Genomic DNA, 27,203 nt, shown 5'->3' with positions numbered 1-27,203 from the left:
ATCAGGACAGACTTCACTCCATCACTTGCACAACAATTTAATACACCTCTAGGTAACTATTATCAGGAGAATTTCTTTAGAGCAGTATGATCCCATCAATATAATAACCCAGGTCCTCTCATGGAAAGTATTTAAAGTTGTCATAAGAAGAAAATTTACATTGCAGCTCGTACCCACTCAGGCCGATAAGTAACTTGGGGCTGACCCTTTGCATGTGATCTTTAGTATACACATTTGGGAATCCAATGTATTTTTGAATCTGATTTTTAGGAAGTAACTAAACGTAGGTTAAATGTTCCTGCAATTTTCTCAAGTTTAATCATTTTAAATGCGCAAAGCATTCTTTTGAAACCTGACACAGTTTAGATTCTCTGGGATGGGGCTTGAACTCACAATCTTCCAACTCAGACATAGGACTGTAATTAACAAAACAATCACTGACACCATCAATGTACACTTGGGTGCAAAAGCAGGGCTGTAGCAGGACAGAAGTGAGCCAACTGTACATCTAGCCAGTTCTCAGACTTAAAACATAAAATAATCTGCATTGACAATTTCAAATTGAATATGTGGAAGTTTCATTTGCCTCATTTCAAAGGTTTTGGGAATTGTATATAAATGATTTACAAAGACTATTAGCATGTGCTGGGAAATGGCTGCTACTGCAAGAGGTAGTCGTTAAATAGAATGACAAAATGGCATTGATGATTAAATGAAGAGGTGGAATTTTTCAAGAATCTGAATGGAGAACATGAAAAAGTATAAATTCAGATTTTGTCGTGTGAAAGCATAGCATATGCCTCCTGATTGGAGACTCTTCACCAGAGAGGGAATGTCAAGCTTGCAAGGCCTGTTCAAAAGACCGCCAGCCTCAAAATGGAGTCCCTTGTTACCTCCTATCCTATATCCCCAATCAGTTCCATCCTTCACCCCCATTCAGTTCCACTTTGCACCCCTATACTATTTCAAACTACACCCCATTCAGTTCGACCCTACATCCCCATTCAGTTCCATCTTATACCCACATTCAGTTCCACCTCTCACCTCCATTCAGTTCCACCCTACACCCCTATACTATTCCACCCTACACTCCCACTCAATCCATCTTATACATTCCTGATGAAAAGCTCAGGATCGAAACATCAATGGCCCTGCTCCTCAGATACTGCCTGACCTGCTGTGCTTTTCCAGTGCCACACTTTTCGAAACCACCCTTTACCCCAATTCAGTTCCATCGATCAGCCATGATTTTATTAAATGGCAGAGCAAGCTGGAAGGTTTGAGAGTTCCAAATTGTTTGAATGTTTGGTGGCCACTGTTTACATTGGCACTGCTACAGTCCTGTAGCTGGCAGCCCTTTGATCAGCCAGCAATTGTTGGAGGTGGGTCATCCTGCCTCATGGACAGCAAAAGCCAAGATCACCCATTAGCTTACCCTTACCACAGGTAATCTCACCATGTGGCAGCTGCCAAACGGTTGATAGTGAGAGTTTGACAGACATCCCATTCCACCTCGCCTCCAGCTACCAGATAATACCTGGGGTGGGAGGCAGGGAAGGACATAGCATTTCATTGACTCCAAATGAACTTAATGTAATTGGAATGGAAAATTGTGGCAAATTTTGATCTGTCATTTTTTCAACCTAGTAATGACATGGAGCTGGGGACCAAACCCCTCACGCTCCCAACAACATAATATCGGTGTTTGGGGCCGCCGTAAGGCAATGGGAATATCCCAACATGCCTGGCACATTCCCTGTGCACGTGGCAGATTCAAGCTTTACTTCTTTGGAATTTCACCACAGAAATAGGTACCCCCAGGGATCTCACGCCAAAACAATTTGAAAACTGTTGTTTCGGATAGCCCCTGAAATTGTGTTGCTATTTGTCGACACTGACCTTGTAAGATGGGAACAGCCTTCCACACTTGAACAGGTCCGAGGCTGGCAAACTGCCCTAAGGCCGATTCCATGAAAAATATTGGCAACCCAGCAAGTGCCATCATGAATATGTAGGGAATTAAAAAAGCACCTGCAAGACAACAGTTAGCGTAGAAAAAGATTACTGTGGTGGGGGAATGGTCACGGCTGTACACGCATTGATGGAGTGGGGAATCCCTCCAAACCTATAGCCTTGGGACAGAGGCCATGTTAGATTTTGGATTTCATCAGATTTTGTGTCAGGGGTCATGGGCAACGGGTGGGTGCCAGGCCAACTCTGGTTAGTTGGGGAGCATCAATAGTCCAGTGCCCCAAGCAGCAGGCAAGAGGGAGCAAGATTAATATGGTTGGCCACCGAGCCAAATTGTCCAGGTAAGTAAATTATTTTTTAAAAATTAATGCCTGACACATTGAATGCAGGAAGAGATGGGAAGTAACTCAAAGCTGTGTGCTTGTATCACTTAGGCCTTTGAATTCCAATGAATTTACACAGTCCTTCTATAATACAGCATGGGGAGTTCAATGACAGTGCCTTTATGTGCTGGGAAATAGGTAGCAGTTAGAGCCACATGCTCTTCCCTGTCACCCAGTGACAAAGGCCATCCTTTCTGATGCCGTGCCCCCACCACCGCTCCGGCCTCCTTGCCAGAGAACTGGTCAGTGACCTGATCAAGCCACTCGATCTTATCATCATTATGGCCTAAGCAGCAAGTTGCAGTACCTGATAAGTCTGCCCTTGGTATCTTCCGGCTGGAGCTGTTTGACTACATGAGTTGCCACTTCCCCCCACAAACCGAACTGCCCTTGGTGGTCCCAGAATGCCAAGCCCTCCCCCTCCCCTCCAAGTCTATTATTTCACAACATGGAAAAGTAACCAGGACATTCACATTTATAACTTAAAATATTTTGTCCAACACCTCAGCGCCATGCAAAAAGGCTTACATTTACACAGTACCTTTTATAAACTCAGTATTTAAGCGCTTTTATTCCTAGTTCTAACGCAAGAAAAATGGCACCCAATTTGTCCAAGTGGAATGTTCATGGTAAAAGTGTAAATAACTCTGACAGCAAAAATAAGGGATGGATTCCTGCATTATTCCATCAGTGAGGTTGTAGGTGGAGGCAGAGGAAACATTGAAAACTTCTTGCTGGCCTTCCCACAAGCCTCTTCACAATTGGGAGGCGGGACCGGTGAGGGCCAAGGCTGGCTGGCCTATCCTTTCTCCAGTTGAGGCCATCGTGCTGATGGGAGGAGTTCAGGGACAATGTGGAAGCACAGAAATAGGAGCCAGGGTAGGTCACTCGGCCTGTTGAGCCATTCAATAAGATTATGGCTAATCTGGCATTCCCCATGTCCACATTCCCCATTGCCCTTGGTTCCCCAACCGATCAATAATCTATCTCAACCTTAAAAATGCACAAAGATTCCGTCCCCACATTCTTCTGCTAATTTGTTTTTCATTCTTCTGCTTTCTGTTCAATTCAGGAAGTTATTTTTTGTCTGTTAATCAGATGTGAGTGCAGCTAAAATTCACAGATCTTTAGCCACACACAGACCAGAGTAGAGATTTTACATTTGTTTAAATTTTAGGCAGGTTCATGGTCACCATTACAGAGCCAAGCATTCAAATGCTGACTTCTTTCTTAATTGGTTGAACTTAATCTGAGTGGCCAGAGTTTCAACAGCCTGAATCTCGAGGTTACTTGCAAAAGATATTAATATAATGCCACCGTCTCCCCAGTGTGGGGGTATGGCCATCTTATTTATGGCCTGCATAAATCAATAAATTATTCACATTTTATTGTAAAATCATTACAGTACCTCCTCCATTTTTGTAAACCAGGTAAGGGAATCGCCAGACATTACCCAGTCCCACAGTGTAGCCAATCACTGAGAACAAGTAGTCAGTTTTCAAGGCCCAGTAACCTCGCTGTATGTTTTCGTCATTTGTCCCTAAGTCCTCAGGTGTTTTAGTCTATAAGTGAGGAACAAAACAACATATTTGGAAAGTCAGAATTTCGCAGAAGTGGTGCTGAAAAATTTACCTTTGCCAACCTAGAAAGCTGATGCCAACGATCCTTGCCTTACCAACACCACCCCAGGAACGTCACCTTCTCACCATTTGGCGGAGATGGGACATCACACCTCACCCCTCCCCACCTCCCAACCCATCTCGGGGCACAGAGAGCTATTCATCTTAGCAGCGCCACAGTGGACAGGACTAGTACTGCAAGCAGTCCCCAGAGACTCACAAGGAGTGACAAACTCAGGGAGATAAGAGGGAAATGTCAATGAAATGTTATAGGTTCATGGAACACGGGTTAATGATTTACCTAAAATTCTGAATGAGCATGCAATGTGGATCCTGGGGCATTTTAAATACCACAAAGGGGTGGGATAAATCAAAAAAACATCCTAGCAAAGAGTACAAATGTTCTGAAATGAAAACAGAAAGTTCTGTGAGCACATGACAGATTCTGTGCAAGGAGATACACAGTTATCGTTTCAAGCCAAATTTAATTCTCATTCCAAAGTGACAGAGGATAAAAATGTAATGAATGGAGGGGGGAGAACAATGAAGGAAAGAGAGGTCTGGATTTAGGTTGGGTGGGATTCAATAACAACGATGTCAAAGAACAAAAGGCAAAGAGGGAGGTCACCATTGCAGTGAAGTCACGAAACTTTTACCCAAGTGGAATGTTAATGTTGGAAGAGCAAATAACTCTGACAGCAAAAATAAGAGTTGGAATTCTGCATTCTCCCATTAGTGACATTGAGGTGGAGGCAGAGGAAGGACTGACAATTTCTTACTGGCCTTCCCACAAGCCTCTTCACAGTTGGGAGGTGGGACTGGTGAAAGCCGAGGCTGGCTGGCCTATCCTTTCTCCAGTTGAAGCCATTTTGTTAGTGGGAGGAATTCAGGGACAATGTTCAGGCCTCAGGTGAGACATTGTTTTGTGAAAAGGTCTCCATTGACAGCCTTCAATCAACACCAGAACCCCACCTCGCCCAATCACCAAACCTTATGGATGCTCCATGCCCCACCCATTGGTCTTTCACCAACACTCAACTCTGTCAACATGGTGTGCCTCACTCCTCCTCCTTGAACTACGCACCTCCCCCACGCCTCCAGCCCTTACCTATTTACCCTGGGGTTGGGACTCTCTGGAGACTGCTTGCAGCACTGGTCATGTCCACTGTACCTTGTGGCACTGCTGGGCTCTCTATGCAGGACTATTTCTCCCCACAAGATGGTGAGATGTTCCATCTCCACCAAATGTAAACTCATTGGAGTAAGGAATAACTGTGAGACAACCAGTATTGGAAGTGATGCATTCCCCATTTTCCTCTTCAGGTAACAGGCAGGGAAACCCTATCATCCTGAAAATCCAGGACATTAAACAAAATTCACTTGGTACATGGCAACCAATAAATGTCAGAGGGGAATCATATTCAACATTAAACGTGACCTCTGTTTCTCTTTCCCCAGAAGCTGACAGACCTACTGAGTATTTCTAGCTCTTTCTGTTATTAGTTTCAGGTTTCTGCCATCCACATTATTTTACTTTGAATCTTGTCCAGAGCCTTTTCCCAGCATTTGGGAGCTTACAGTGACAGGACTTGGTTGCACAGCAACCACAATGTCATGCTCCAGGTTTCAGTTTCAATTTCATTCAGTTTCAAAATGGCGACGGTATCACATGATTAGGCTTTGATGTGAGCTGCACATTGTGGGATGCTGATGTGTAACACTTATGTGTCACCATCGAGACCATGTCTGATCTCACAGAGCTGAACACACATCCAGCAGTCAGATGGACTCTCCCACTAGTGCTATTTAGAGGGTTATCAATAACACCACTTATTTGCAACAGTAAGATATTGGATATTTGAGGGGATTTTCCATGTGAATGGGAGGGAGATGAAGGTCCCACAACAGGCATTAGTCATTAGTCAGGCATTAGTCATCAGGCATTAGTCAAGTTTTGTTCAGCTTGGCTACATTAATGGCAACTCACAGATGACAAGTACATTAATTACTAACCTACACTCATCTTGACACCCTGCAAATGCAGGGCCTAGATGATAGGTTACTGAGTTGCAGCCTTTGCCTTCAATAGGGGGGTTTTGGATCTGAACATTTCTGCACAAGGGTGGGCCCAGCAAAAGTTCTATGTCCTGGAGCTTTCAATAACGTAACACATTATTTTTTTCTCTATAGTAAGGGCAGCATGGTGACTCAGTGGGTAACACTGTTGCTTCATGGCACCTGGGACCCAAGTTAGGTTCTACCCTCATCGACAGTCTATGTGGAGTTTGCCCATTCTCCTCTCGCACATTCCAAAGATGTGCAGCTTCGGTGAATTGGCCATGGGAAATTGCCCACCATGCCCAGAGATGAGCAGGCTAGGTTGGTTCACAGTGGGAAATGCAGGGTTACAGGGATTGGGTGGGATGCATTTCAGAGGGTAGGTGCAGACTTGATGGGCCAAATGGCCTGCTTCCTCTCTGTAGGGATTTGATGATTAAATAAGTCTTGATTTTCAGAACTGGAACTGGAACTTGCAATGAAATAACTTTAAATAAATCATGGATTTCTACAGGAATCAATGTTCAGGCCAGAGTTAGATTGGAAAAGCAATGTCAATTTGAAACACTATAAAACAGGACAGAATATAGAACAGTACAGCACAGTACAGGCCCCTTCGGCCCATGATGTGGTGCTGAACATTTCTCTTAATTTAAGATAAACCTAACCTACACATCCCTCAATTTCCTGCTCCACAACTACCTGATGAAAGAGCAGCAGTTGCAACTAAACCTGTTGGACTATAACCTGGTGTTGTGTGATTTTTAACTTGGTCCACCCCAGTCCAACACTGGCATCTCCACATTATTTCTTAATGCATTTAGAAATGTCTTTTTAAAATTAAATTACATTGTGCTCAAAGGACCTGTGCTGTTGGATTCACCAGGCTCTATCTAATTGCAGAGGTTGGGTAATGTAAGGATCAGATAAAGCAACTTCAGAAGCACATCCAGGAGTGACAGACTTAGGGTAAAGGTGGCATTTTCAGAAGGGCAACTTACAACTAACGGAATGCCAGAGGGATCAGTGCTGGGGCCACAGTTATTTACAAAATATAATGACTCAAATGAGGAAGCTGAATGGACTATCCCTGAGTTTCCAGATGACATGAAAATAGATGACACAGCAATTAGTGTGGATGACACAAAAAATCCACAAATGGAGAAAGAGACAAATTAGATGAGTGGGGCGAAAGTTGGCAGATAGAACACAGCACACAGAACGCAGAACACAGCACACAGCACACAGCACACAGAACACTGAACATAGAACACAGAACACAGAGCAAACAGAACACAGAACACAGCAGACAGCACACAGAACACAGAACACAGAACAGAGAACACAGAGCAAACAGAACACAGAACACAGCAGACAGCACACAGAACACAGAGCACACAGAACACAGCACACAGAACACAGAACACAGCACACAGAACACAGCACACAACACACAGCACACAGAACACAGAACACAGAACAGAGAACACAGAGCAAACAGAACACAGAACACAGCAGACAGCACACAGAACACAGAGCACACAGAACACAGCACACAGAACACAGAACACAGCACACAGAAAACAACAGACAGCACACAGAACACAGAGCACACAGAACACAGCACACAGCACACAGAACACAAAACACAGCACACAGCACACAGAACACAGCGCACACAACATAGAGCACAGCGCACAGAACACAGAGCACAGTGCACAGAGCACAGAGCACAGAGCACAGCACACAGCACACAGAACACAGCACACAGCACACAGAACACAGAACACAGCACACAGAACACAGAACACAGCACACAGCGCACAGAACACAGCGCACAGAACACAGCACACAGAACACAAAACACAGCACACAGAACACAGCACACGGAACACAGCACACGGAACACAGCACACAGTACACAGCGCACAGCACATAGAACACAGAACACAGAGCACAGCGCACAGAGCACAGAGCACAGCACACAGCACACAGAACACAGAACACAGCGCACAGAACACAGCGCACAGAACACAGCGCACAGAAAACAGCACACAGAACACAGCACACAGAACACAGCACACAGAACACAGCACACAGCACACAGAGCACAGCGCACAGAACACAGAACACAGAACACAGCACACAGAACACAGCACACAGAACACAGCACGCAGAAAACAGCACACAGAACACAGCACACAGAACACAGCACACAGAACACAGCACACAGAACACAGCACACAGAACACAGAGCACAACACAGCATACAGCACAGAGAACACAGAACACAGCACACAGCACACAGCGCACTGTGCACAGAACACAGCGCACAGCACACAGCACACAGAGCACAGAACACAGCACACAGCACAAAAACACAGAGCACAGCACAGAACACAGCACACAGAACACAGAACACAGAGCACAACACAGCACACAGCACACAGAACACAGCATACAGAGCACAGAACACAGCACACACAGAACATAGAACACAGCGCGCAGAACACAGCATACAGAGCACAGCACACGGAACAGAGCACACAGAACACAGTGCACAGCACATAGAACACAGAACACAGAACACAGAGCACAGCGCATAGAACACAGAGCACAGCGCAGAGCACAGCACACAGCGCACAGAAAACAGCACACAGAACACAGCACACAGAACACAGCATACAGAGCACAGCGCACAGCGCACAGAACACAGAACACAGCACACAGAACACAGCATACAGAGCACAGCGCACAGCGCACAGAACACAGAACACAGCACACAGAACACAGAAAACAGCACACAGAAAACAGCACACAGAACACAGCACACAGAACACAGTACACAGAACACAGCACACAGAACACAGCACACAGAACACAGCACACAGAACACAGAGCACAACACAGCATACAGCACAGAGAACACAGAACACTGCACACAGCACACAGCGCACTGTGCACTGAACACAGCGCACACTACACAGCGCACAGAACACAGAGCACAGCACACAGAACACAGCACACAGTACACAGAACACAGCACACAGAACACAGAGCACAACACAGCACACAGCACAGAGAACACAGCATACAGAGCACAGAACACAGCACACACAGAACACAAAACACAGCACACAACACACAGAACACAGCACACAGAACACAGAGCACAACACAGCACACAGCACAGAGAACACAGCATACAGAGCACAGAACACAGCACACACAGAACACAGAACACAAAACACAGTACACAACACACAGCACACAGAACACAGCACACACAGAACACAGCACACACAGAACACAGCACACACAGAACACAGCACACAGCACACCGCAAACAGAGCACAGAACACAGCACACAACACACAGAACACAACACACAGTACACAGAACACAGAATACAGCACACAGCACACAGAACACAGCACACTGAACACAACACAACACACAGCACACAGCGCACAGAACACAGAACACAGCATACAGAACACAGCACACAGAACACAGCACACAGAACACAGCACACAGAACACAAACCACAGCACACATAACACAGCACACAGTACACAGAACACAGCACACAGCACACAGAACACAACACACAGCACACAGAACACAACACACAGAACACAACACACAGCACACAGAACACAGAACACAACACACAGAACACAGAACACAGAACACAGCACACAGAACACAGAACACAGCACACAGAACACAGCACACAACACACAGCATACTGAACACTGAACACAGCACACAGAACACAGCACACAGCACACTGAACACAGAACACAGAACACAGCACACTGAACACAGCACACAGAACACTGCACACAGCACACAGAACACAGCACACAGAACACAGCATACAGCACACAACACACAGAACATTACACACAGCACACAGAACACAGCACACAACACATAGCACACAGAACACAACACACAGCACACAGAACACAGAACACAGCACACAGAACACAGCACACAACACACAGAACACTGCACACAGCACACAGAACACAGCACACAACACATAGCACACAGAACACAACACACAGCACACAGAACACAGAACACAGCACACAGAACACAGAACACAGAACACAGCACACAGAACACAACACACAGCACACAGAACACAACACACAGAAAACAGAACACAGCACACAGCACACAGAACACAGCACACAGAACACAGCACACAGAACACAGCACACATAACACAGCACACAGCACACAGCACACAGCATACAGAACACAACACACAGCATACAGAACACAACACACAGCACACAGAACACAGAACACAACATACAGAAAACAGAACACAGCACACAGCACACAGAACACAGCACACAACACACAGCACACAGAACACAGCACACAGAACACAACACACAGAACACAGAACACAACACACAGAAAACAGAACACAGAACACAGAACACAGAACACAGCACACAGAACACAGCACACAGAACACAGCACACAACACACAGCATACTGAACACTGAACACAGCACACAGAACACCGCACACAGCACACAGAACACAGCACACAACAGACAGCACACAGAACACAACACACAGCACACAGAACACAGCACACAGCACACAACACACAGAACACTGCACATAGCACACAGAACACAGCACACAACACATAGCACATAGAACACAACACACAGCACACAGAACAAAGAACACAGCACACAGCACTCAACACACAGAACACAGCACACAGCACACAGCATACAAAACACAGAACACAGCACACAGAACACAGCACACCTCACCTCCAATTTTGGTGTCATCTGCAAACTTACTAACTGTACCTCTTATGCTCACATCCAAATCATTTATGTAAATTACAAAAAGTAGAGGGCCCAGCACCGATCTTTGTGATGCTCCACTGGTCACAGGCCTCCAGTCAGAAAAACAACCCTCTGTCTTCTACCTTTGAGCCAGTTCTGTATCCAAATGTCTAGTTCTCCCTGTATTCCATGAGATCTAACCTTGCTAACCAGTCTCCCATGGGGAACCTTGTCGAATGCCTTACTGAAGTCCATATAGATCACATCTACTGCTCTGCCCTCATCAATCTTCTTTGTTACTTCTTCAAAAAACTCAATCAAGTTTATGAGGCATGATTTCCCACATAGAAAGCCATGTTGACTATCCCAATCAGTCCTTGCCTTTCCAAATTCATTTACATCCTGTCCCTCAGGATTCCCTCCAACAACTTGCCCACCACTGAGGTCAGGCTCACCAGTCTATAGTTCCCTGGCTTGTCCTTACCACCTTTCTTAAACAGTGGCACCACGTTTGCCAACCTCCAGTCTTCCGGCACCTCACCTGTGACTATCGATGATACAAATATCTCAGCAAGAGGCCCAGCAATCACTTCTCTAGCTTCCCACAGAGTTCAGTCATGATCTCTGATGTCACTTCCCCATGGTATGAACTTTCATATTTACATCTTCTGATTAACCCTTACACCACACTGGAGAGGATGCAGGAGCCATGGAGATTGGCACAACATCTTCAATGGAGATGGAGAAATGATGAAGGGCTTTTGCTCGAAACGTCGATTTCGCTGCTCGTTGGATGCTGCCTGAACTGCTGTGCTCTTCCAGCACCACTAATCCAGAATTTGGTTTCCAGCATCTGCAGTTATTGTTTTTACCTTGGAGAAATGGGCACCTCCTCCAGGAGACTCAATTCACTATCATCCTACCACAAGGTATGTAAAAAATACTGTGCTGGCACGATCACTGAAAAGTCAATATTTCCACAATGGCATTACTTTTCATCCTTTGCCCTCATCATTTCAATGGGTTTCGTGTCTTGCAGATCCATAACGAGGCACCTCAGAGTGGAACATGCTGTATATAGAAAAGGATATTTCTACTGCACTTCCTGCAATTTCTAGTTTGAGATGTTTTGCCCTTGAGCTGTATGCCTGACATGGCAAGTATATTGTAACTATTAACACTACTGCAATCGTACTATGTGGAACATGATGTATGGTGTGACAATGTTGTTACTTTAAGAGGTTATTGTGTCCCTCAGAGAGAGTCACATGATTTCAGTGCACTCCTGACCAATGTAGATATGCACACTCTGGTGGGTGCTGTTCTAGAGAGCCTGAGGTGAGATTATTTTGAAGATCACACACTAACATATGCCGGATATAGGGACAGAAGTCTGTCCGAAGTTGCAGACACCTCAATTTCTGAACAGCTGAATGCTGACAAAAAAACACATAAGTATTATAGTTGGCACCTGAGAGGATGTGGATTGATTTTGTTGTGAACTGGGTAGATCAAAGTATTATCCACACCAGGTCACAAGCTATTTTCAGTCAGGTGGATCCTTTCTGTGGTCAATATAGATGCCAGGCCTTGAGGGTCATCCACAAACACGGCTATTCTGGAGCAGCAATAGAAACGGTGTTAGGTTCTCAAAGTATTTCTTGGGCTAGTGCACACCCTGGAGGAGAGATCGAAGGATCCGCCCCCATGATCATGAGTACCGTGAACTCTCAGCTCTCGACCTCTTTGGGAAAAGCAGTCACCAATCTGGGTCCGTGAAACACAGAAGTGTGGGGGATCATGTTGGATTTCTCACAGGTCAGTATTTTGGGTCTATTTAATCACCTCCCTTCCAGAACCACCTCACCCCAAACTTGTTGACCATTAATCCCTCTGCCCCTGATAGAGACAAAAAAACTGTAGATGCTGGAATCTAAGGTAGACAAACAGGAGGCAGTAAGAACACAGCCAGCCAGGCCACATCAGGTGGTGGAGAAATGGTGTAAGCTTCTTCAGAATCGGGGGGTGGGTATAAGGGGGGGGGCTGCAGATAAAGGGCCTGGTGGGGGCAGGTGGTGAAGTGAGGATAGGTGAAGACAGGTAGAGGAAATGATCTGGTTGGTCAATGGGAGAAATGAATCCATTTGGTGGCTGGAAGGAAGGGTTGATGAAAGGAATGGGAGTGGAAGGGGTTGGGAAGTGGAGTCAGGGGAAGGGGAGGGAGGTTATTTGAAATTGGAGAATTCAATGTTGAGTCCTCTGGGCTGTAGGTTCTCCAGGTGGAAGATGAGGTGTTGTTGTCCCAGCCTCCTGCTTGTTCGCGTCAGACCGCAAATTGGAGGCACAATACCTCATCTTCTGCCTGGGCAGCCTACAGCCTGGAGTACTCAACATTGTGCTCCACCCAGCCCCTTCCCCTCCCTTCCATTCCTCTCATTGACCCTTCCTTCCAGGCACCAACTGGATTCATTCCTCCCATTGACCAACCAGGTTGTACCCTCTACCTGTCTTCACTTACTTCCACCTCACCACCCTGCTCCCCCCCCCCCCCCACCCCCTTAACCTGCAGCTCCATCTACACCCACTGATAGATAGTGGCAACAGTGTGTACCAACCACAAGATGTATTACAGTAAGGATACCTTTGACAGCAGCTTCCAAACCTATGATCTCTCTCATGTAGAAGGACAAGAGCAGCAGCTATGCTGGAAAAGCATCACCTGCAAGCACCCTCCGAGCTCATGCACCATCCTGACTTGGAATACATCGCCATTTCTTAAGTTGCACTGGATCAGATTCTTGGAATTCTTTCCCTAACACCATTGTGGCTGTACCTGTACCCCAAAGACTGCAGTGGTTCAAGAAGGCAATCCACCACTTCTTAAGGGACAATTAGGGAAAACTTCACAAAGGCCAGCTCAGCCAGCAACACCCAGATTTCACGAACTGGCACATTTTTTTAAAAAACCCACCCGTTAAAATTCTGCTATGACTCACGTTGGCATCAGAGGTACAAAGATAATCAGGAATATTACACTTTGTTAAGTCTATCGCTAATCTTAAACTCATGTTACAGATGTATCTTTGGTATGTGGTTGATTGATCTTGATCAGGCGTGACACTTTAGGTAATGATACAAGAACTGGAAAACTCCTCATGAAGGTTCAACGTATACCTCACAATCAACACTCTGCTCAGCTATAAGTCATTCCAGCACAAAGGAAATCAAATATATCGCATTTGTATGGTGGTCCAGTTTTTTTCAAAACTTTAGCACAGGGGATTCTTGCTGGATAGAGTTAAACCTTGCGTATTCTTTGCAGTTAAACATCACTAGAGAGTTAATTCATCAGAGCTTTGAAAGGTTATCAATTTAACAAGATAGTTATCAGCTTTTGAGAGCTTTTCCTAAATGCAATCTCCTTGCCCTTTGATAAGTTACCAGGTACTTTGAGATATGGGCGGTACGGTGGCACAGTGGTTAGCACTGCTGCCTCACAGCGCCAGAGACCCGGGTTCAATTCCTGCCTCAGGCAACTGTCTGTGAGGAGTTTGCACATTCTTTCTGTGTGGATTTCCTCCGAGTGACCCAGTTTCCTCCCACAATCCGGAAAAAAATGTGCAGGTTAGGTGAATTGGCCATGCTAAATTGCCTGTAGTGTTAGGTGAGGGGGTAAATGTAGAGGAATGGGACTGTGTGGGTTGCTTTTCGCGGACTTGTTAGGCCGAAGGGCCTGTTTCCATGCTGTAAGTAATCTAATCTAATCATATTTTGCTTTGATGAATTTTCACACGAGTGGTTTCTGGTCATTTTGTAACCAAAGCATATTTGCAACACATAATCTAAGTTATTAACTAATTTAAATTAATGCATGTAAGTTCCCTGTCCTTCAGTACTGTTCACTTGGCTTTCAATTCTGCTGCGATCAACAACATCCGCAAAAAGCTCACCTGTTAGCCCTCTGTTCTTACAAATGACCAACCTCATTTTCAACCTTCCACTCCTCCGTAAGATCCTTAAAGCTATTGTCACCCTCAAAATTCATGCCCACTTTTCCTGCAACCCATATTTCAAGCCCCCAAGCAGATTTCCAAACCTACCACTGAAAATAAAAATGTTAAAGGTGCATAGTACTTTCTTGTCTTTCTTAAACTCTGCTGCCTTTGACAGAACTGACCACACCACTCACCTTGAACACTTCTCCAGTTCAGTGAGACAGCCCTTTCTCATTTCCCACTCTGCCTTTTCATTCTACCTGATTATATTTGGAAGCCCCCAAAATTTTGTCTTTCGCTCCCTCCTATTTTCCATCTGTACAGTGCCCCTCAGGTAAAATGATCCAAAACTATTTCAGGGTTCGTATATACCAGTAACTCCTAACTCTAGCTTACCACATTGGCCCTCCGTATCTGAGGATTAAGAAAAGGCTTGGCCAACATCAGTTCTGGATGAACAGGAGTTTCCTGAAATTGAACATTGGCACCATTACCTGGCAAGCCAACTGCCCATCGCTGCCACTCACCATGGTCTTCACTCACTCCCTGTGCTGAACTTTACATAACCTCAGCTGTCTATCTGATTCCAAGCTAGCTTCCTCTACTCAATCACAAAGACCATCTACTTACAAACTCAAATTTTGCCTATAGCCACCCTTGCCACAAATTACCTGGGACTGAACCTCGCCCCCCCCACCCCCCCCCCTCCATACCTTTATGAAACCACTGAGGCAAAAAGTCTTCTGGATTCCATCTCATCTCTCACTTTACATAAAACTGATCTCAATCAACCCACCAACCCAGCCTGTTTCCCTGCACACTGACATTGTGAATTTATGTTTTGTTCATAGCCTAGCTAGCTCAAGTTCTTGATGAAGGGCTTATGCTCGAAATATTGATTCTCCTGCTCCTTGGATGCTGCCTGACCAGCTGTGCTTTTCCAGCACCACACTTTTTGACCCTGTCCAGCTGGCATAGCCTAGCCTGGTTTTGATTTAGGCCTCTGTAAACTCTAATGGACCCAGGAAATAAAAATAATCTTCCACCTCTTGCCACATTGACCCTTCGTTTCCTGAGGAATAAGAGATAGTTTGGCCACCATCAGTGCTAGATAAATAGGAATTTCCTGAAATTCCACACTGGAACCATTATCTTGACAAGCAATACTCCCACTCTATTCTCCCTCTTCCCTAAGTCCTTCACCCAATCACTGGCTGCAATGTTTTAACTGTCCAGCATCTAGTTCTGAAATCCCATCTCTAGTCCTCATTGTTTTTATTTTTTTTCCATTATGTGCTGAATTAATAAACATCTCTTATTAATGTTTAGCCAGGTTCCCCCACCGAAAACGTCTCCCTCCTTAGATTGGTGTCATTGTGACCTTGTTGCTCTGGAAGGATGGTGGCGTAGTCACGAGATTGATAATTCCGACCTCTGGGCTAAAGCACTGTGCAAGCAACTTCAAAGCCCACCACTGCAACTGGTGTAGTCTTAATTCAATCCACAATTCTGAAACTAGAACCTAATCTCAGTGTCGGCAACCTCGAAACTATTATCGATTGTCCTAGAAACAAATCTTGGTTCACTAAGATCCTTTAAGGAATGAAATCTGCCGTCCTAACCTGGCCTGGCCTATGTGTGACTCAAAACCCACCGCAGTGTGGTTGAGTTTTAACTATCCTCTGAAATGGCCCAGAAAGCCACTCCCAATTAGGGAAATCCTGACTTTGCTAATGACAGCAAAATTTCATGAAAGAATAAAAATCAAACAGCACTCCTGTAAAAGACCATTGGAAAGTTTCCTTACATTAGGGCCATTAAATAAATGCATATTTTTACTATTTTAATACTGTACCTCATTACTTCCCTGGTACATTCTAATGTGTTTTTCCAGTGAATGGAATAATTAGATTAGATTACATTACAGTGTGGAAACAGGCCCTTCAGCTCAACAAGTCCACACCGACCTGCAACCCACCCATACCCCTACGTTTGCCCCTTAACTAACACTATGGGCAATTTAGCATGGCCAATTCACCTAACCTGCACATCTTTGTATGGTGGGAGGAAACCCACGCAGACACGGGGAGAATATACAAACTCCACACAGTCGCCTGAGGCGGGAATTGACAATAGACAATAGACAATAGACAATAGACAATAGATGCAGGAGTAGGCCATTCTGCCCTTCGAGCCTGCACCGCCATTCAATATGATCATGGCTGATCATTCCTAATCAGTATCCTGTTCCAGCCTTATCTCCATACCCCTTGACTCCACTATCTTTAAGAGCTCTATCCAATTCTTTCTTAAAAGAATCCAGAGACTGGGCCTCCACTGCCCTCTGGGGCAGAGCATTCCACACAGCCACCACTCTCTGGGTGAAGTAGTTTCTCCTCATCTCTGTCCTAAATGGTCTACCCCGTATTTTTAAGTTGTGTCCTCTGGTTCGGCACTCCCCCATCAACGGAAATATGTTCCCTCCTGCCAGAGTGTCCAGTCCTTTCATAAGCCTATACGTTTCAATCAGATCCCCTCTCAGTCTTCTAAACTCAAGGGTATACAAGCCCAGTCGCTTCAGTCTTTCCGTGTAAGGCAATCCTGCCATTCCAGGAATTGACCTCGTGAACCTACGCTGCACTCCCTCAATAGCCAGAATGTCTTTCCTCAAATTTGGAGACCAGAACTGTACACAGTACTCCAGGTGTGGTCTCACCAGGGCCCTGTACAGCTGCAGAAGCACCTCTTTGCTTCTATACTCAATCCCTCTTGTTATGAAGGCCAGCATGCTATTAGCCTTCTTCACGACCTGCTGTACCTGCATGCTTGCCTTCATTGACTGGTGGACAAGAACACCCAGATCTCTCTGAACAGCCCCTTTACCTAATTTGATACCATTGAGGTAGTAATCTGCCTTCCTGTTCTTGCCACCAAAGTGGATAACCAGACATTTATCCACATTAAACTGCATCTGCCATGCATCTGCCCACTCACCTAACTTGTCCAGGTCACCCTGTAATCCCCTAACATCCTCATCACATTTCACCCTACCACCTAGCTTTGTATCATCAGCAAATTTGCTAATGTTATTGCTGATACCATCTTCTATATCATTTACATATATTGTAAAAAGCTGCGGTCCCAGCACGGATCCCTGCGGTACCCCACTGGTCACTGCCTGCCATTTCGAAATGGAGCCGTTAATCACTACCCTTTGTTTCCTATTAGCCAACCAATTCTCTATCCAATCTAGTACTTTGCCCCCAATCCCATGCGCCCTAATTTTACTCACTAACCTCTTGTGTGGGACTTTATCAAAAGCTTTCTGAAAGTCCAGGTACACTACATCCACTGGATCTCCCTCGTCCATCTTCCGAGTTACATCCTCAAAAAATTCAAGAAGATTAGTCAAGCATGATTTCCCCTTCATAAATCCATGCTGACTCTGTCCTATCCTGTTACTATTATCCAGATGTGCCGTAATTTCATCCTTTATAATAGACTCCAGCATCTTTCCCACCACTGAGGTCAGACTAACTGGTCTATAATTTCCTGCTTTCTCCCGCCCACCCTTCTTAAAAAGTGGCACAACATTAGCCGCCCTCCAATCCTCAGGAACCAACCCCGATTCTATTGAACTCTGGAAAATAATCACCAGCGCATCCACGATTTCCCGAGCCACCTCCTTCAGTACCCTGGGATGCAGGCCATCAGGTCCCGGAGACTTATCAACCTTCAGACCTAACAGTCTCTCCAACACCAAATCCTGGCAAATAGAAATTCCCTTAAGTTCAGGTCCTTCAGCCACTGTTACCTCAGGGAGATTGCTTGTGTCTTCCCCAGTGAACACAGATCTGAAGTACCCATTTAATTCCTCTGCCATTTCTTCGTTCCCAGTAATATATTCCCCTGCTTCTGTCTTCAAGGGCCCAATTTTTGTCCTAACCATTTTTTTTGCCTTGGACATACCTAAAAAAGCTTTTACTATCCTCCTTTATATTCTTGGCCAGTTTACCTTCGTACCTCATTTTTTCTCTGCGTATTTCCTTCTTACTAATCCTCTGTTGTTCTTTAAAAGCTTCCCAGTCCTCCGTTTTCCCGCTTATCTTCGCTAAGTTATACTTTTTCTCTTTTAACCTTATATGTTTCTTTACTTCCCTTGTCAGCCACGGCTGCCCATGTCTCCTCCTGGGATCTTTCTTCCTTTTAGGAATGAACTGATCCTGCATCTTCTGCATTATACACAGAAATATCCGCCATTGTTCCTCCACGGTCTTCCCTGTTAAGGTATTAAACCATTGAACTTTGGCCAGTTGCTCCCTCATAGCTCCATATTTCCCTTTATTCAACTGAAATATTGTCACTTCAGATTGTACCCACTCCCTCTCAAATTGCAGATTGAAGCTTATTGTATTATGGTCACTACTTCCCAATGGCTCCTTCACTTCGAGGTCACTGACCAATTCTGGTTCGTTACACAATACCAGATCCAGAATCGCCTTATCCCTGGTCGGCTCCAGCACCAGCTGCTCTAAAAATCCATCTCTGAGGCACTCCACAAAGTCTCTTTCTTGAGGCCCGATACCATCCTGATTAACCCAGTCTACCTGCATGTTAAAATCCCCCATAACAACTGTAGTAACATCTTTGCGACAAGCCAATTTCAGCTCCTGATTCAACTTACCTCCAACATCCAGACTACTGTTTGGGGGCCTAGAGATGACTCCCAAGAGGGTCTTTTTACCCTTAGTGTTTCGAAGCTCTATCCACACTGACTCTACATCCCCTGACTCTAGGTCCGCCCGCGCAAGGGACTGAATATCCTCCCTTACCAACAAGGCCACCCCACCCCCTCTGCCCATCAGTCTGTCCTTACGTGTAGCCTTGAATATTCATTTCCCAGGCCCTGTCCCCATGAAGCCACGTCTCAGTTATCCCCACAATATCGTATCTGCCAATTTCCAAAAGAGCCTCAAGCTCATCCACCTTGTGTCTAATGCTTCGTGCATTCATATATAGAATTTTTAATTTGTTACTGCTCTCACCCTTCCCCTCAACCCTTATTTCACTCAACTTTACAGCATGATGCCTTTTCCAGTTTTCTGCCTCCTTGATACAGTTGTCTTTCTTGACTTCTCTTGTTCTAACTACCCCTTCAATTTCCTTTTTAAACATCCAGCTTGTCCCCTCCCCCCCGCTACTTAGTTTAAATGTAGCGGTGTTGCAACAGAAAACCTGCCTGCCAGAATGCCGATCCCTGTTCTATTAAGGTGCAAGCCATCTCTCTTGTAGAATTTATGGTTACCATAAAATATACCCCAGTGATCCAAGAACTTGAAACCTTGCTTCCTGCACCAGTTCCCCAACCACACGTTCAAGTCCATTATCTCCCGGTTTCTGGCCACACTAGCCCGAGGAACTGGAAGCAAACTGGAGATAACCACCTTGGACGTCCTGCTTTTTAGCCTTCTTCCTAGTTCTGCGAAGTCTCGCTGTAGTATGTTCCTCCTCTTCTTCCCGACATCATTTGTGCCGACGTGTACCACCACCTCGGGCTCTTCACCCTCGTTGAACCCGGGTCTCAGGCGCTGTGAGGCAGCAGTGCTAACCACTGTGCCACCGTGCCGCCCACTAATGCACAAATACAGTTTGACAGAAAAGGAAATTAGCTGACAAGCAAGCAAACAAAAGAAGTACTTGTAAGCCCCTCATAAGCTGACAACAATCCTACAATGCCCGTCATGTCTAATTGAGATCCAGAGAACTGACACATTCATGTTTCACAGAGAACAATGGCAAACTTCCAGAAGGCACAATGAAGGGAATTGGATGGGAGGTCTGAACTGGCTGCTTTGATTTATGGGGGAGAGGGGAGGGATGAAGGTGAGGAATGACATTAATCAGAGGCCTAACTACTGACTGGCTGCAGAAAATTACAACATGGAAAATCCAAACAAGAAATGACACATTCATGTTGAGTTCCTCTGACTCGTAACTGGAACATAAGGAGTTGGAACAGGAGTGGGTCCTACAGTCCTCTGAGCCTGTTCTCTCATTTTGTAAAGGTTACAACTGACATCAACTCTTCTTTCCCATCCAATCCCCATATATCCCTTAATTCCAATTGCCTTAGAAACCTCATGATCAAACATTCTTATCAACACTTGCTCCTCAGGATAGAAAATTCCAGAGATTCATAACTCCCAGAGTGAAGAGATTTCTTTTCATTTCAGTCCTAAGTGATCAATTCTTTTGACCTTGAGAATGTCAAACCCTAATCTTCAGTCTTGAGGAAAATAGCCCCTCAAACCCATCAAGTCTTTTCAGAATATTATAGATTTTAGTGAAGCTTATCTTTAAAATGCCAAAAACTGTAGGGCCAATATCTGCCCATAGGATAGATGTCTCATCCCAGGAGTTAATCAAAGAAAGCTTTAAATTTGTGTAGCATTCACACAATAATATCACAGAGAACAATCTCAAATCCATCAAGTACTCAACTGTGAAAATGCCTTATTAGTCCAATTTTGACCTGTCAGTCCTCATTAATCATTGGTACTTTGGAAAAATTGAACTTCAAGGTAGCTTCCATAATGAATTGACAACCAAGCAAAATAAAGAGGACAAATGCCCCAATACGTTGGCAAATTTTGAAACAGTTTTTATTCTAATTTAGATTTTTCTCGCAGTTTGTTAAAATTACTCACCTCAACTTTTTCTGGAGATACCTGATTGAAGTGTCTGAAATCAAGAGTCTTGAGCATTTCTGTTTAGATGCGGAAAAGGTGTCACTCAGAAAGGAAAAGGGATTGGCGCCTTCAACAATTGCCTGCCTTCTTACTGGGTCCTTTCCTCAGATGAATGACGCAGAAGCAGGTAGGAAAAAAAAAATCCAAACCGGAAAAACTAAAACTTCCCTTACTTGGTGTTTGCTGTCTAGGCCGTGACTGCTCTGAGGCAGGAATACACGAGAAAGGGTAAATGAAAGCAAAAGGCAGAACGATTGCCAACCACCTCATAGAGGATAAAAAAAAGTCAGCTTTTGAAGGAGAAATGAATCTAGGGTATAATAGGTTAAAAAACAACAATTCCTCCAATGAACATCAGTGAAACGGGAGGAGTACAGTAGACACAGTTCCTGGGACCTTATGTTGAGGGCCCTGTTTACCATCAGTTAATAGCTGAAAGGGCATCACGGTTGGAGATTAGAATGTTAGTGTTTGAAAATGAGTGTGTTCCAGGGGTTGTTCTACTGTTCTGAGGAGAATTGTATGAAAGAATGAGCTCAGGGCATCCAGCTGCCACTGACCTGACTGACCAAAGTAAAGGAGGTGAAGACCAAATGAACAATCCAAGCAAGAAAAATATTCATTCAAGGAGAAAATGGGAAGCGTACAAATTAGCATTGATATCAGGGAGACCCTGCCAGACACAATGACAAGGTAAGAATGTTATCACCCTCGGGAGGCTGCACGATTGTTCTGAAAATGCCATCTCGTTCACTAACATCCTTTTTGGAGTGGAAATCTGCCATCCTTTCCTGGTCTGGCCTACATGTGACTTCCAGCACACTGAAATATAGCCATTCTCAACTGCCCTCTGAAATGGCCCAGACAGTCAAACAGCAACTAGATTTGGGGAACAAATCACCAGTATATGGTATGCACATCCCACGCAGAATGTTTTTTAAATTAGAAAGATGTGTAGGCACACTTATAGGCTAGTGGTAGTGTCCCAAACTCTGTATCAGGTGGCCCAGTTCAAGTCCTACCTGCTTCAGAGGTGTGTAATAACATCTCTGAACAGGTTGATTAGAAAAATAGGTTAAATAAAATAATTAAACTGAAGTGTCTGCTCTATTTTAGGACGAATCAGTTCAGAATTCTTCAGATAAGAATAATCAGGGTGTCTGAGTAATTCATTCAGAAGAAATTAGTCAATATTAACAGCTTTTAAATCAGGATGCTATCTCCCTGTTTTGAAGCTAATTTGGAACAATTTGTTGCCATATAGTTCATCAAGGGTTTAGAAAACACGACTATACAGACCAGCACTTCATCTGGTGATAAAGGCAAGAGAGTTCTGATGTAAATTAACATTCGGTGTTCAAAATTGCCTCCTCTGTGTCCTGATACAGTTTGCTTGGGTTCTTGCTGTGAGTGATTTCGAGCCATAGAGTCATACAGAACGGAAACAGGCCCCAACGGTCCAGCCAGTCCATGCCGACCATAATCCCAAAGAGTCCTCCCTGCCTCCTCCTGGCCCACACCTTTCCTTTTCATCTACTTATCCAAATGTCTTTTAAATGTTGTAACTGTACTCACAACCTCCACTTCCTCGTTCCACACATGAATCATTCTCTTTATAAAAAGGCTGCCCCTTGTGTCTTTTTAAAACTTTTCTCCTTTCGCTTTATAAATGTACCAGGAGAAAGTGAGGACTGCAGATGCTGAGATCAGAGTCGAGAGTGTGGTGCTGGAAAAGCGCAGCAGGTCAGGCAGCATCTGAGGAGCAGGAGAATCGACGTTTCAGGCATAAGCCCTTCATCAAATTCCTGCTGTGCTTTTCCAGCACCACACTTTTAAAAATATGCCACCTAGTTTTGAAATCCCTCAGCCTAGGGAAAAGACACCTACCTTTCAACTTATCTATATCAGTCATGACTTTATAAACCTTAATAAGGTCACCTCTCAACCCTCAATGCTCCAGTGAAAAAAGTCCCAGCCTATCCTTATAACTCAAACCCTCCATTCCAGGCAACATCCAGGTAAATCTTTTCTGAACTCTCTGTAGCTTAATAATAGCCTTCCTATAACAAGGGGACTAGAGCTGGACAAGTACTCGAGCAGAGGCTTCACCAATGTTCTGTACAACCTCAATATGAACTCCTATACTCAAAGGCCTGAGCAATGCAGGCAAGCGTGCTAAACACTAAGTACCTTACCTTATTGGGACAGCTCGTTGGTATTGAATAGGAATCAAGAGGTGGGGAGGGGGCAGTGTGGCCTTGGTGGAGATGGTTATCGCTGTTTCTCATGATACTTTGGATGAGGAAGTGTGTGAGGATCACCAACAGTGGGCACTCTGCTTCGGAAGGAGCTGTCGATGGACAGCACAGACGAGAGAAACAGAGGGGCTAAGATTGGATGATAGGTGCCACCACAAACCGTTCTAAACAGGCACAGCTCAACTTGCTCGATTGCTCAGCAGTAACCAGGACTTTGCACGCCTGATTGCTTTCTAGATGAATGAAGGTTAACTATGAATTTCGAGAGAACGTTTGGAGAGAAAACATTCAGAAGGATTGTTAAGAACTGAAACACAACCAGTGTAGCGTAATGCAAATATTTGAAGAGATACATTAAAAATGTGCTCCTCCAGTGGGAATGGGGAGAGCAGCTCCTCTGTGAGATACTCAGCCACAGTTGTAGCAGGTACATGATTGGCTATAGAGTGCTGACACTGATACACCAACTGTCAATGTACTGTGCTGGATTTTATATGGTAGAGGGATGTAAATGATGGTGGTTGGCCAAACCACCGCCTTCCTTCCCAATCCTGAACCTGTCCTAATATCACGAGAGTGAGTAAGGTGCCCACTAGCTTGCCCACCCTTTGTTTTATTTAGGCCTTTAAGTGACCAGTTATTGCCCACTTACTGGTACCATGTCACCTCTACTTCTATAATATACTGGTAAGAGTGAGAATGGGAAGGGCTTAACTGAAACAGATTTTTTTAATGTGATGAGATGTGCCTTTAAGACAGAGTTGCATAGTCCCGTTTCTCTTGGAGAGAGGTATTGCCAACCTGCTGCCAAGGTGTCTGCTCCACAGAGTCAATATCTCTTTTTTCAAATTGGACAAAAGAAGCATGAATGGATACACTGAGGCCCACACAGACCCAGGGTTTTAGCTTTGCTTTCAGTTGTTGAAGTTGGGCTTTTTGGCGCTGAAGCTGTGATAGATACTGATAGAAAGCTGATAGGAAGCAGAGGGTAATAATGGAAGGATGCTTGTCGGATGTGGAGGCCTGAGACTAGTGGAGTTGCCTCAGGAGTCGGTGCTGGGCCCATTATCTATGTCAACAATCTGGATGAGAATGTACAAGGCATGATTAGTGAGTTTGCTGATGACACTAAATTAGGCAGCAGCGTGCAAAGTGAGGAAGGCTATCAGAAATTGCACCAGGACCTTGAACAGAAGTGGATCGAGAAACAGCAAATGGAGTTTAATGTAGATAAGTGTGAGGTTTTGTATTTTGGAAAGTCAAATCAAGGGAGGAGTTTCATGGTGAACTGTAGGGCCTTATGGAGCGTAGTGGAACAGATGGACCTTGGAGTTCAGGTGCACGGTTCTCTGAAAGTTCCAGACAAATGCACGAACACCACCACTCTCTCTCTCTCTCTCTCTCTCTCTCTCACACACACACACACACACACACACACACCAACATTTTGCCTCCCAACCAGACTTCAAAATTTGACTTTCAAACCTCTCATCCTTCTCCCTAGGTTTAGCAATATCCCCTCCAAAAGTCAGGGATTTCCCGGTGACCGTGTGTGATCTCAGCTCGGCTTCTTGCCGTCCTGGATGTTCCCACGATTGGCACTCAGACTGTTCGACAACTCTCACTGGCAGGAGAGAGAACCAATAAGCAGTGGAGAGTTGTCACCCAAAATGCTTAGGCTGCCCACAGTATACTGTCGCTGCTGGCTAGTCTTTTAATTTGGTCAGTTGTTGTCTGACTGATGTTGCTTCGGGACTGATGGTGAGCAGTATATCCCCATCCAAAATCCAATCCATACCCTCAGTATCCTCTGCACCACGACTGTCAGCATCATAGGGTTAACTTCTACGGGGACTTTCTCACCCAAAATCATACCTTTGACAAGAAAACAGAATAATTATTATAAGGGTTAACCTTATCCTGGCTTCAGCTACGTAGACCACAGTCCTGTTCAGTCTCACTCTATGGAGATTGACTCACATTGTTCCTGCATCAAGAGTGTGGTGCTGGAAAAGTAAGCAGGTCAGGCAGCATCTGAGTCAATGTTTGAATGAAGGGCTCATGCAAAAAACGTCGATTCTCCTGCTCCTCGGATGCTGCCTGATCTGCTGCGCTTTTCCAGCACCACACTATTGACTCTGATCCCCAGCATCTGCAGTCCTCACTTTCTTCCACATTGTTCCCGTGTCTTGCTGCTATGCCAGATTGAGCCAGCTGGTGGCAGCATAAACTCACTAATTCAGGAGAGTTACTGAAAAGCTGAAACCCTTGGAGAAATGGAGGAGGTGTGCCTGCATTCTTGAGAAAGAGACAGAGTTAACGTTTTTGAACGACAATTGTTAGCTTCTTTTGTTATTATTCTACTTCGCCTGCCAAGTTTATTTTTGCACTCTGCAGACCTTTGTAGGAATTGTGAGGAGCCATTCAGATTCAAACAGGCAGGGACAGTGGGAATGGGGCAAAACAGCACTGCAAAGATTGGAACATGCTTGAATATATATTTTCCACTTGTTTATGTTCCAATTGCTTTCTGTTCTCAAGTGTGCCAAGGTTATTTCCCTGTATTTATATTATTTCATTGAGTCATGGAAATGTTAGAGCAATAAAAGGATCCCTTCGGCCCATCAAACATCCATTCATTCTAATGCCATTTTCCAGCACTTGGTCCCATAGCCTTGTATGCAACAACAACTATTTTGATAGGCCTAAGTGATTAAAATGAACATATAAAGTCAGGAGCCTGTTTAAACTGTTCAGACTGTCCACGAATGAGGATGCCTTGGGTCAATGTCAAAATGTGGCATGTTGAATTTGTCTTGCTTGGTTACTGTTTTAAACCAGAGAATCCCTCCAGTGCAGAAAGAGGCCATTCAGCCCATTGACTCTGCGAAGAGCATCCCACCCAGTGCTAGCCCCCTGACCTATTTTCCATATTTCCTATGGCTAGCCCACCCAGCCTGCACACTACAGGATGGCCAACCCACCCTTAGCTGCACATCTTCGGTCTGTAGGAGGAAACTGGAGCACCCAATGGAATCCCACGCAGACACAGGGAGAACGTGCAAACTTCACACAGACTGTCGCCCGAGGCTGGAATCAAACCTGGGTCCCTGGCCCTGTGAGGGAGCAGTGCTAACCACTGAGCCACCATGCCGCCCATCAACATGAGGATTGTCTGCGATCTTTGGTGTCACAGTGAAGATTTTTGTTACTTCACAGATTGGTACGGTGTGAAGATCTGTGCACACCAGCGAAACTGTCATGCCTAGGCCACTCAGTGTGACAAAGTGGAAAGTTCCTACTGTCCATCCAGAAGAACAACACTGACATTTGGGAGG

At 45.0% G+C, this 27,203-nt stretch overlaps 1 protein-coding gene across 1 annotated transcript in view; it reads right to left on the bottom strand.

The window, feature by feature from the left end:
• Positions 1-27,203, bottom strand: part of LOC140495623 (sodium- and chloride-dependent neutral and basic amino acid transporter B(0+)-like) — an 83,537-nt gene that overhangs the window by 51,788 nt on the left and 4,546 nt on the right. Inside the window, exons 2-4 of the mRNA XM_072594621.1 lie at positions 21,566-21,624; positions 3,763-3,916; positions 1,900-2,031 (exon numbers count right to left, since the gene is read on the bottom strand). Of these exons, the coding sequence (XP_072450722.1) occupies positions 1,900-2,031; positions 3,763-3,916; positions 21,566-21,624 (345 nt within the window). The remainder of the gene's footprint in view (positions 1-1,899; positions 2,032-3,762; positions 3,917-21,565; positions 21,625-27,203) is intronic.

The sequence above is a fragment of the Chiloscyllium punctatum genome, chromosome 25 (assembly GCF_047496795.1).
Source record: "Chiloscyllium punctatum isolate Juve2018m chromosome 25, sChiPun1.3, whole genome shotgun sequence".
Taxonomy (NCBI): domain Eukaryota; kingdom Metazoa; phylum Chordata; class Chondrichthyes; order Orectolobiformes; family Hemiscylliidae; genus Chiloscyllium; species Chiloscyllium punctatum.
The sequence above is the reverse complement of the archived record's forward strand: the minus strand, read 5'-3'. Positions and strand labels throughout refer to the sequence as shown.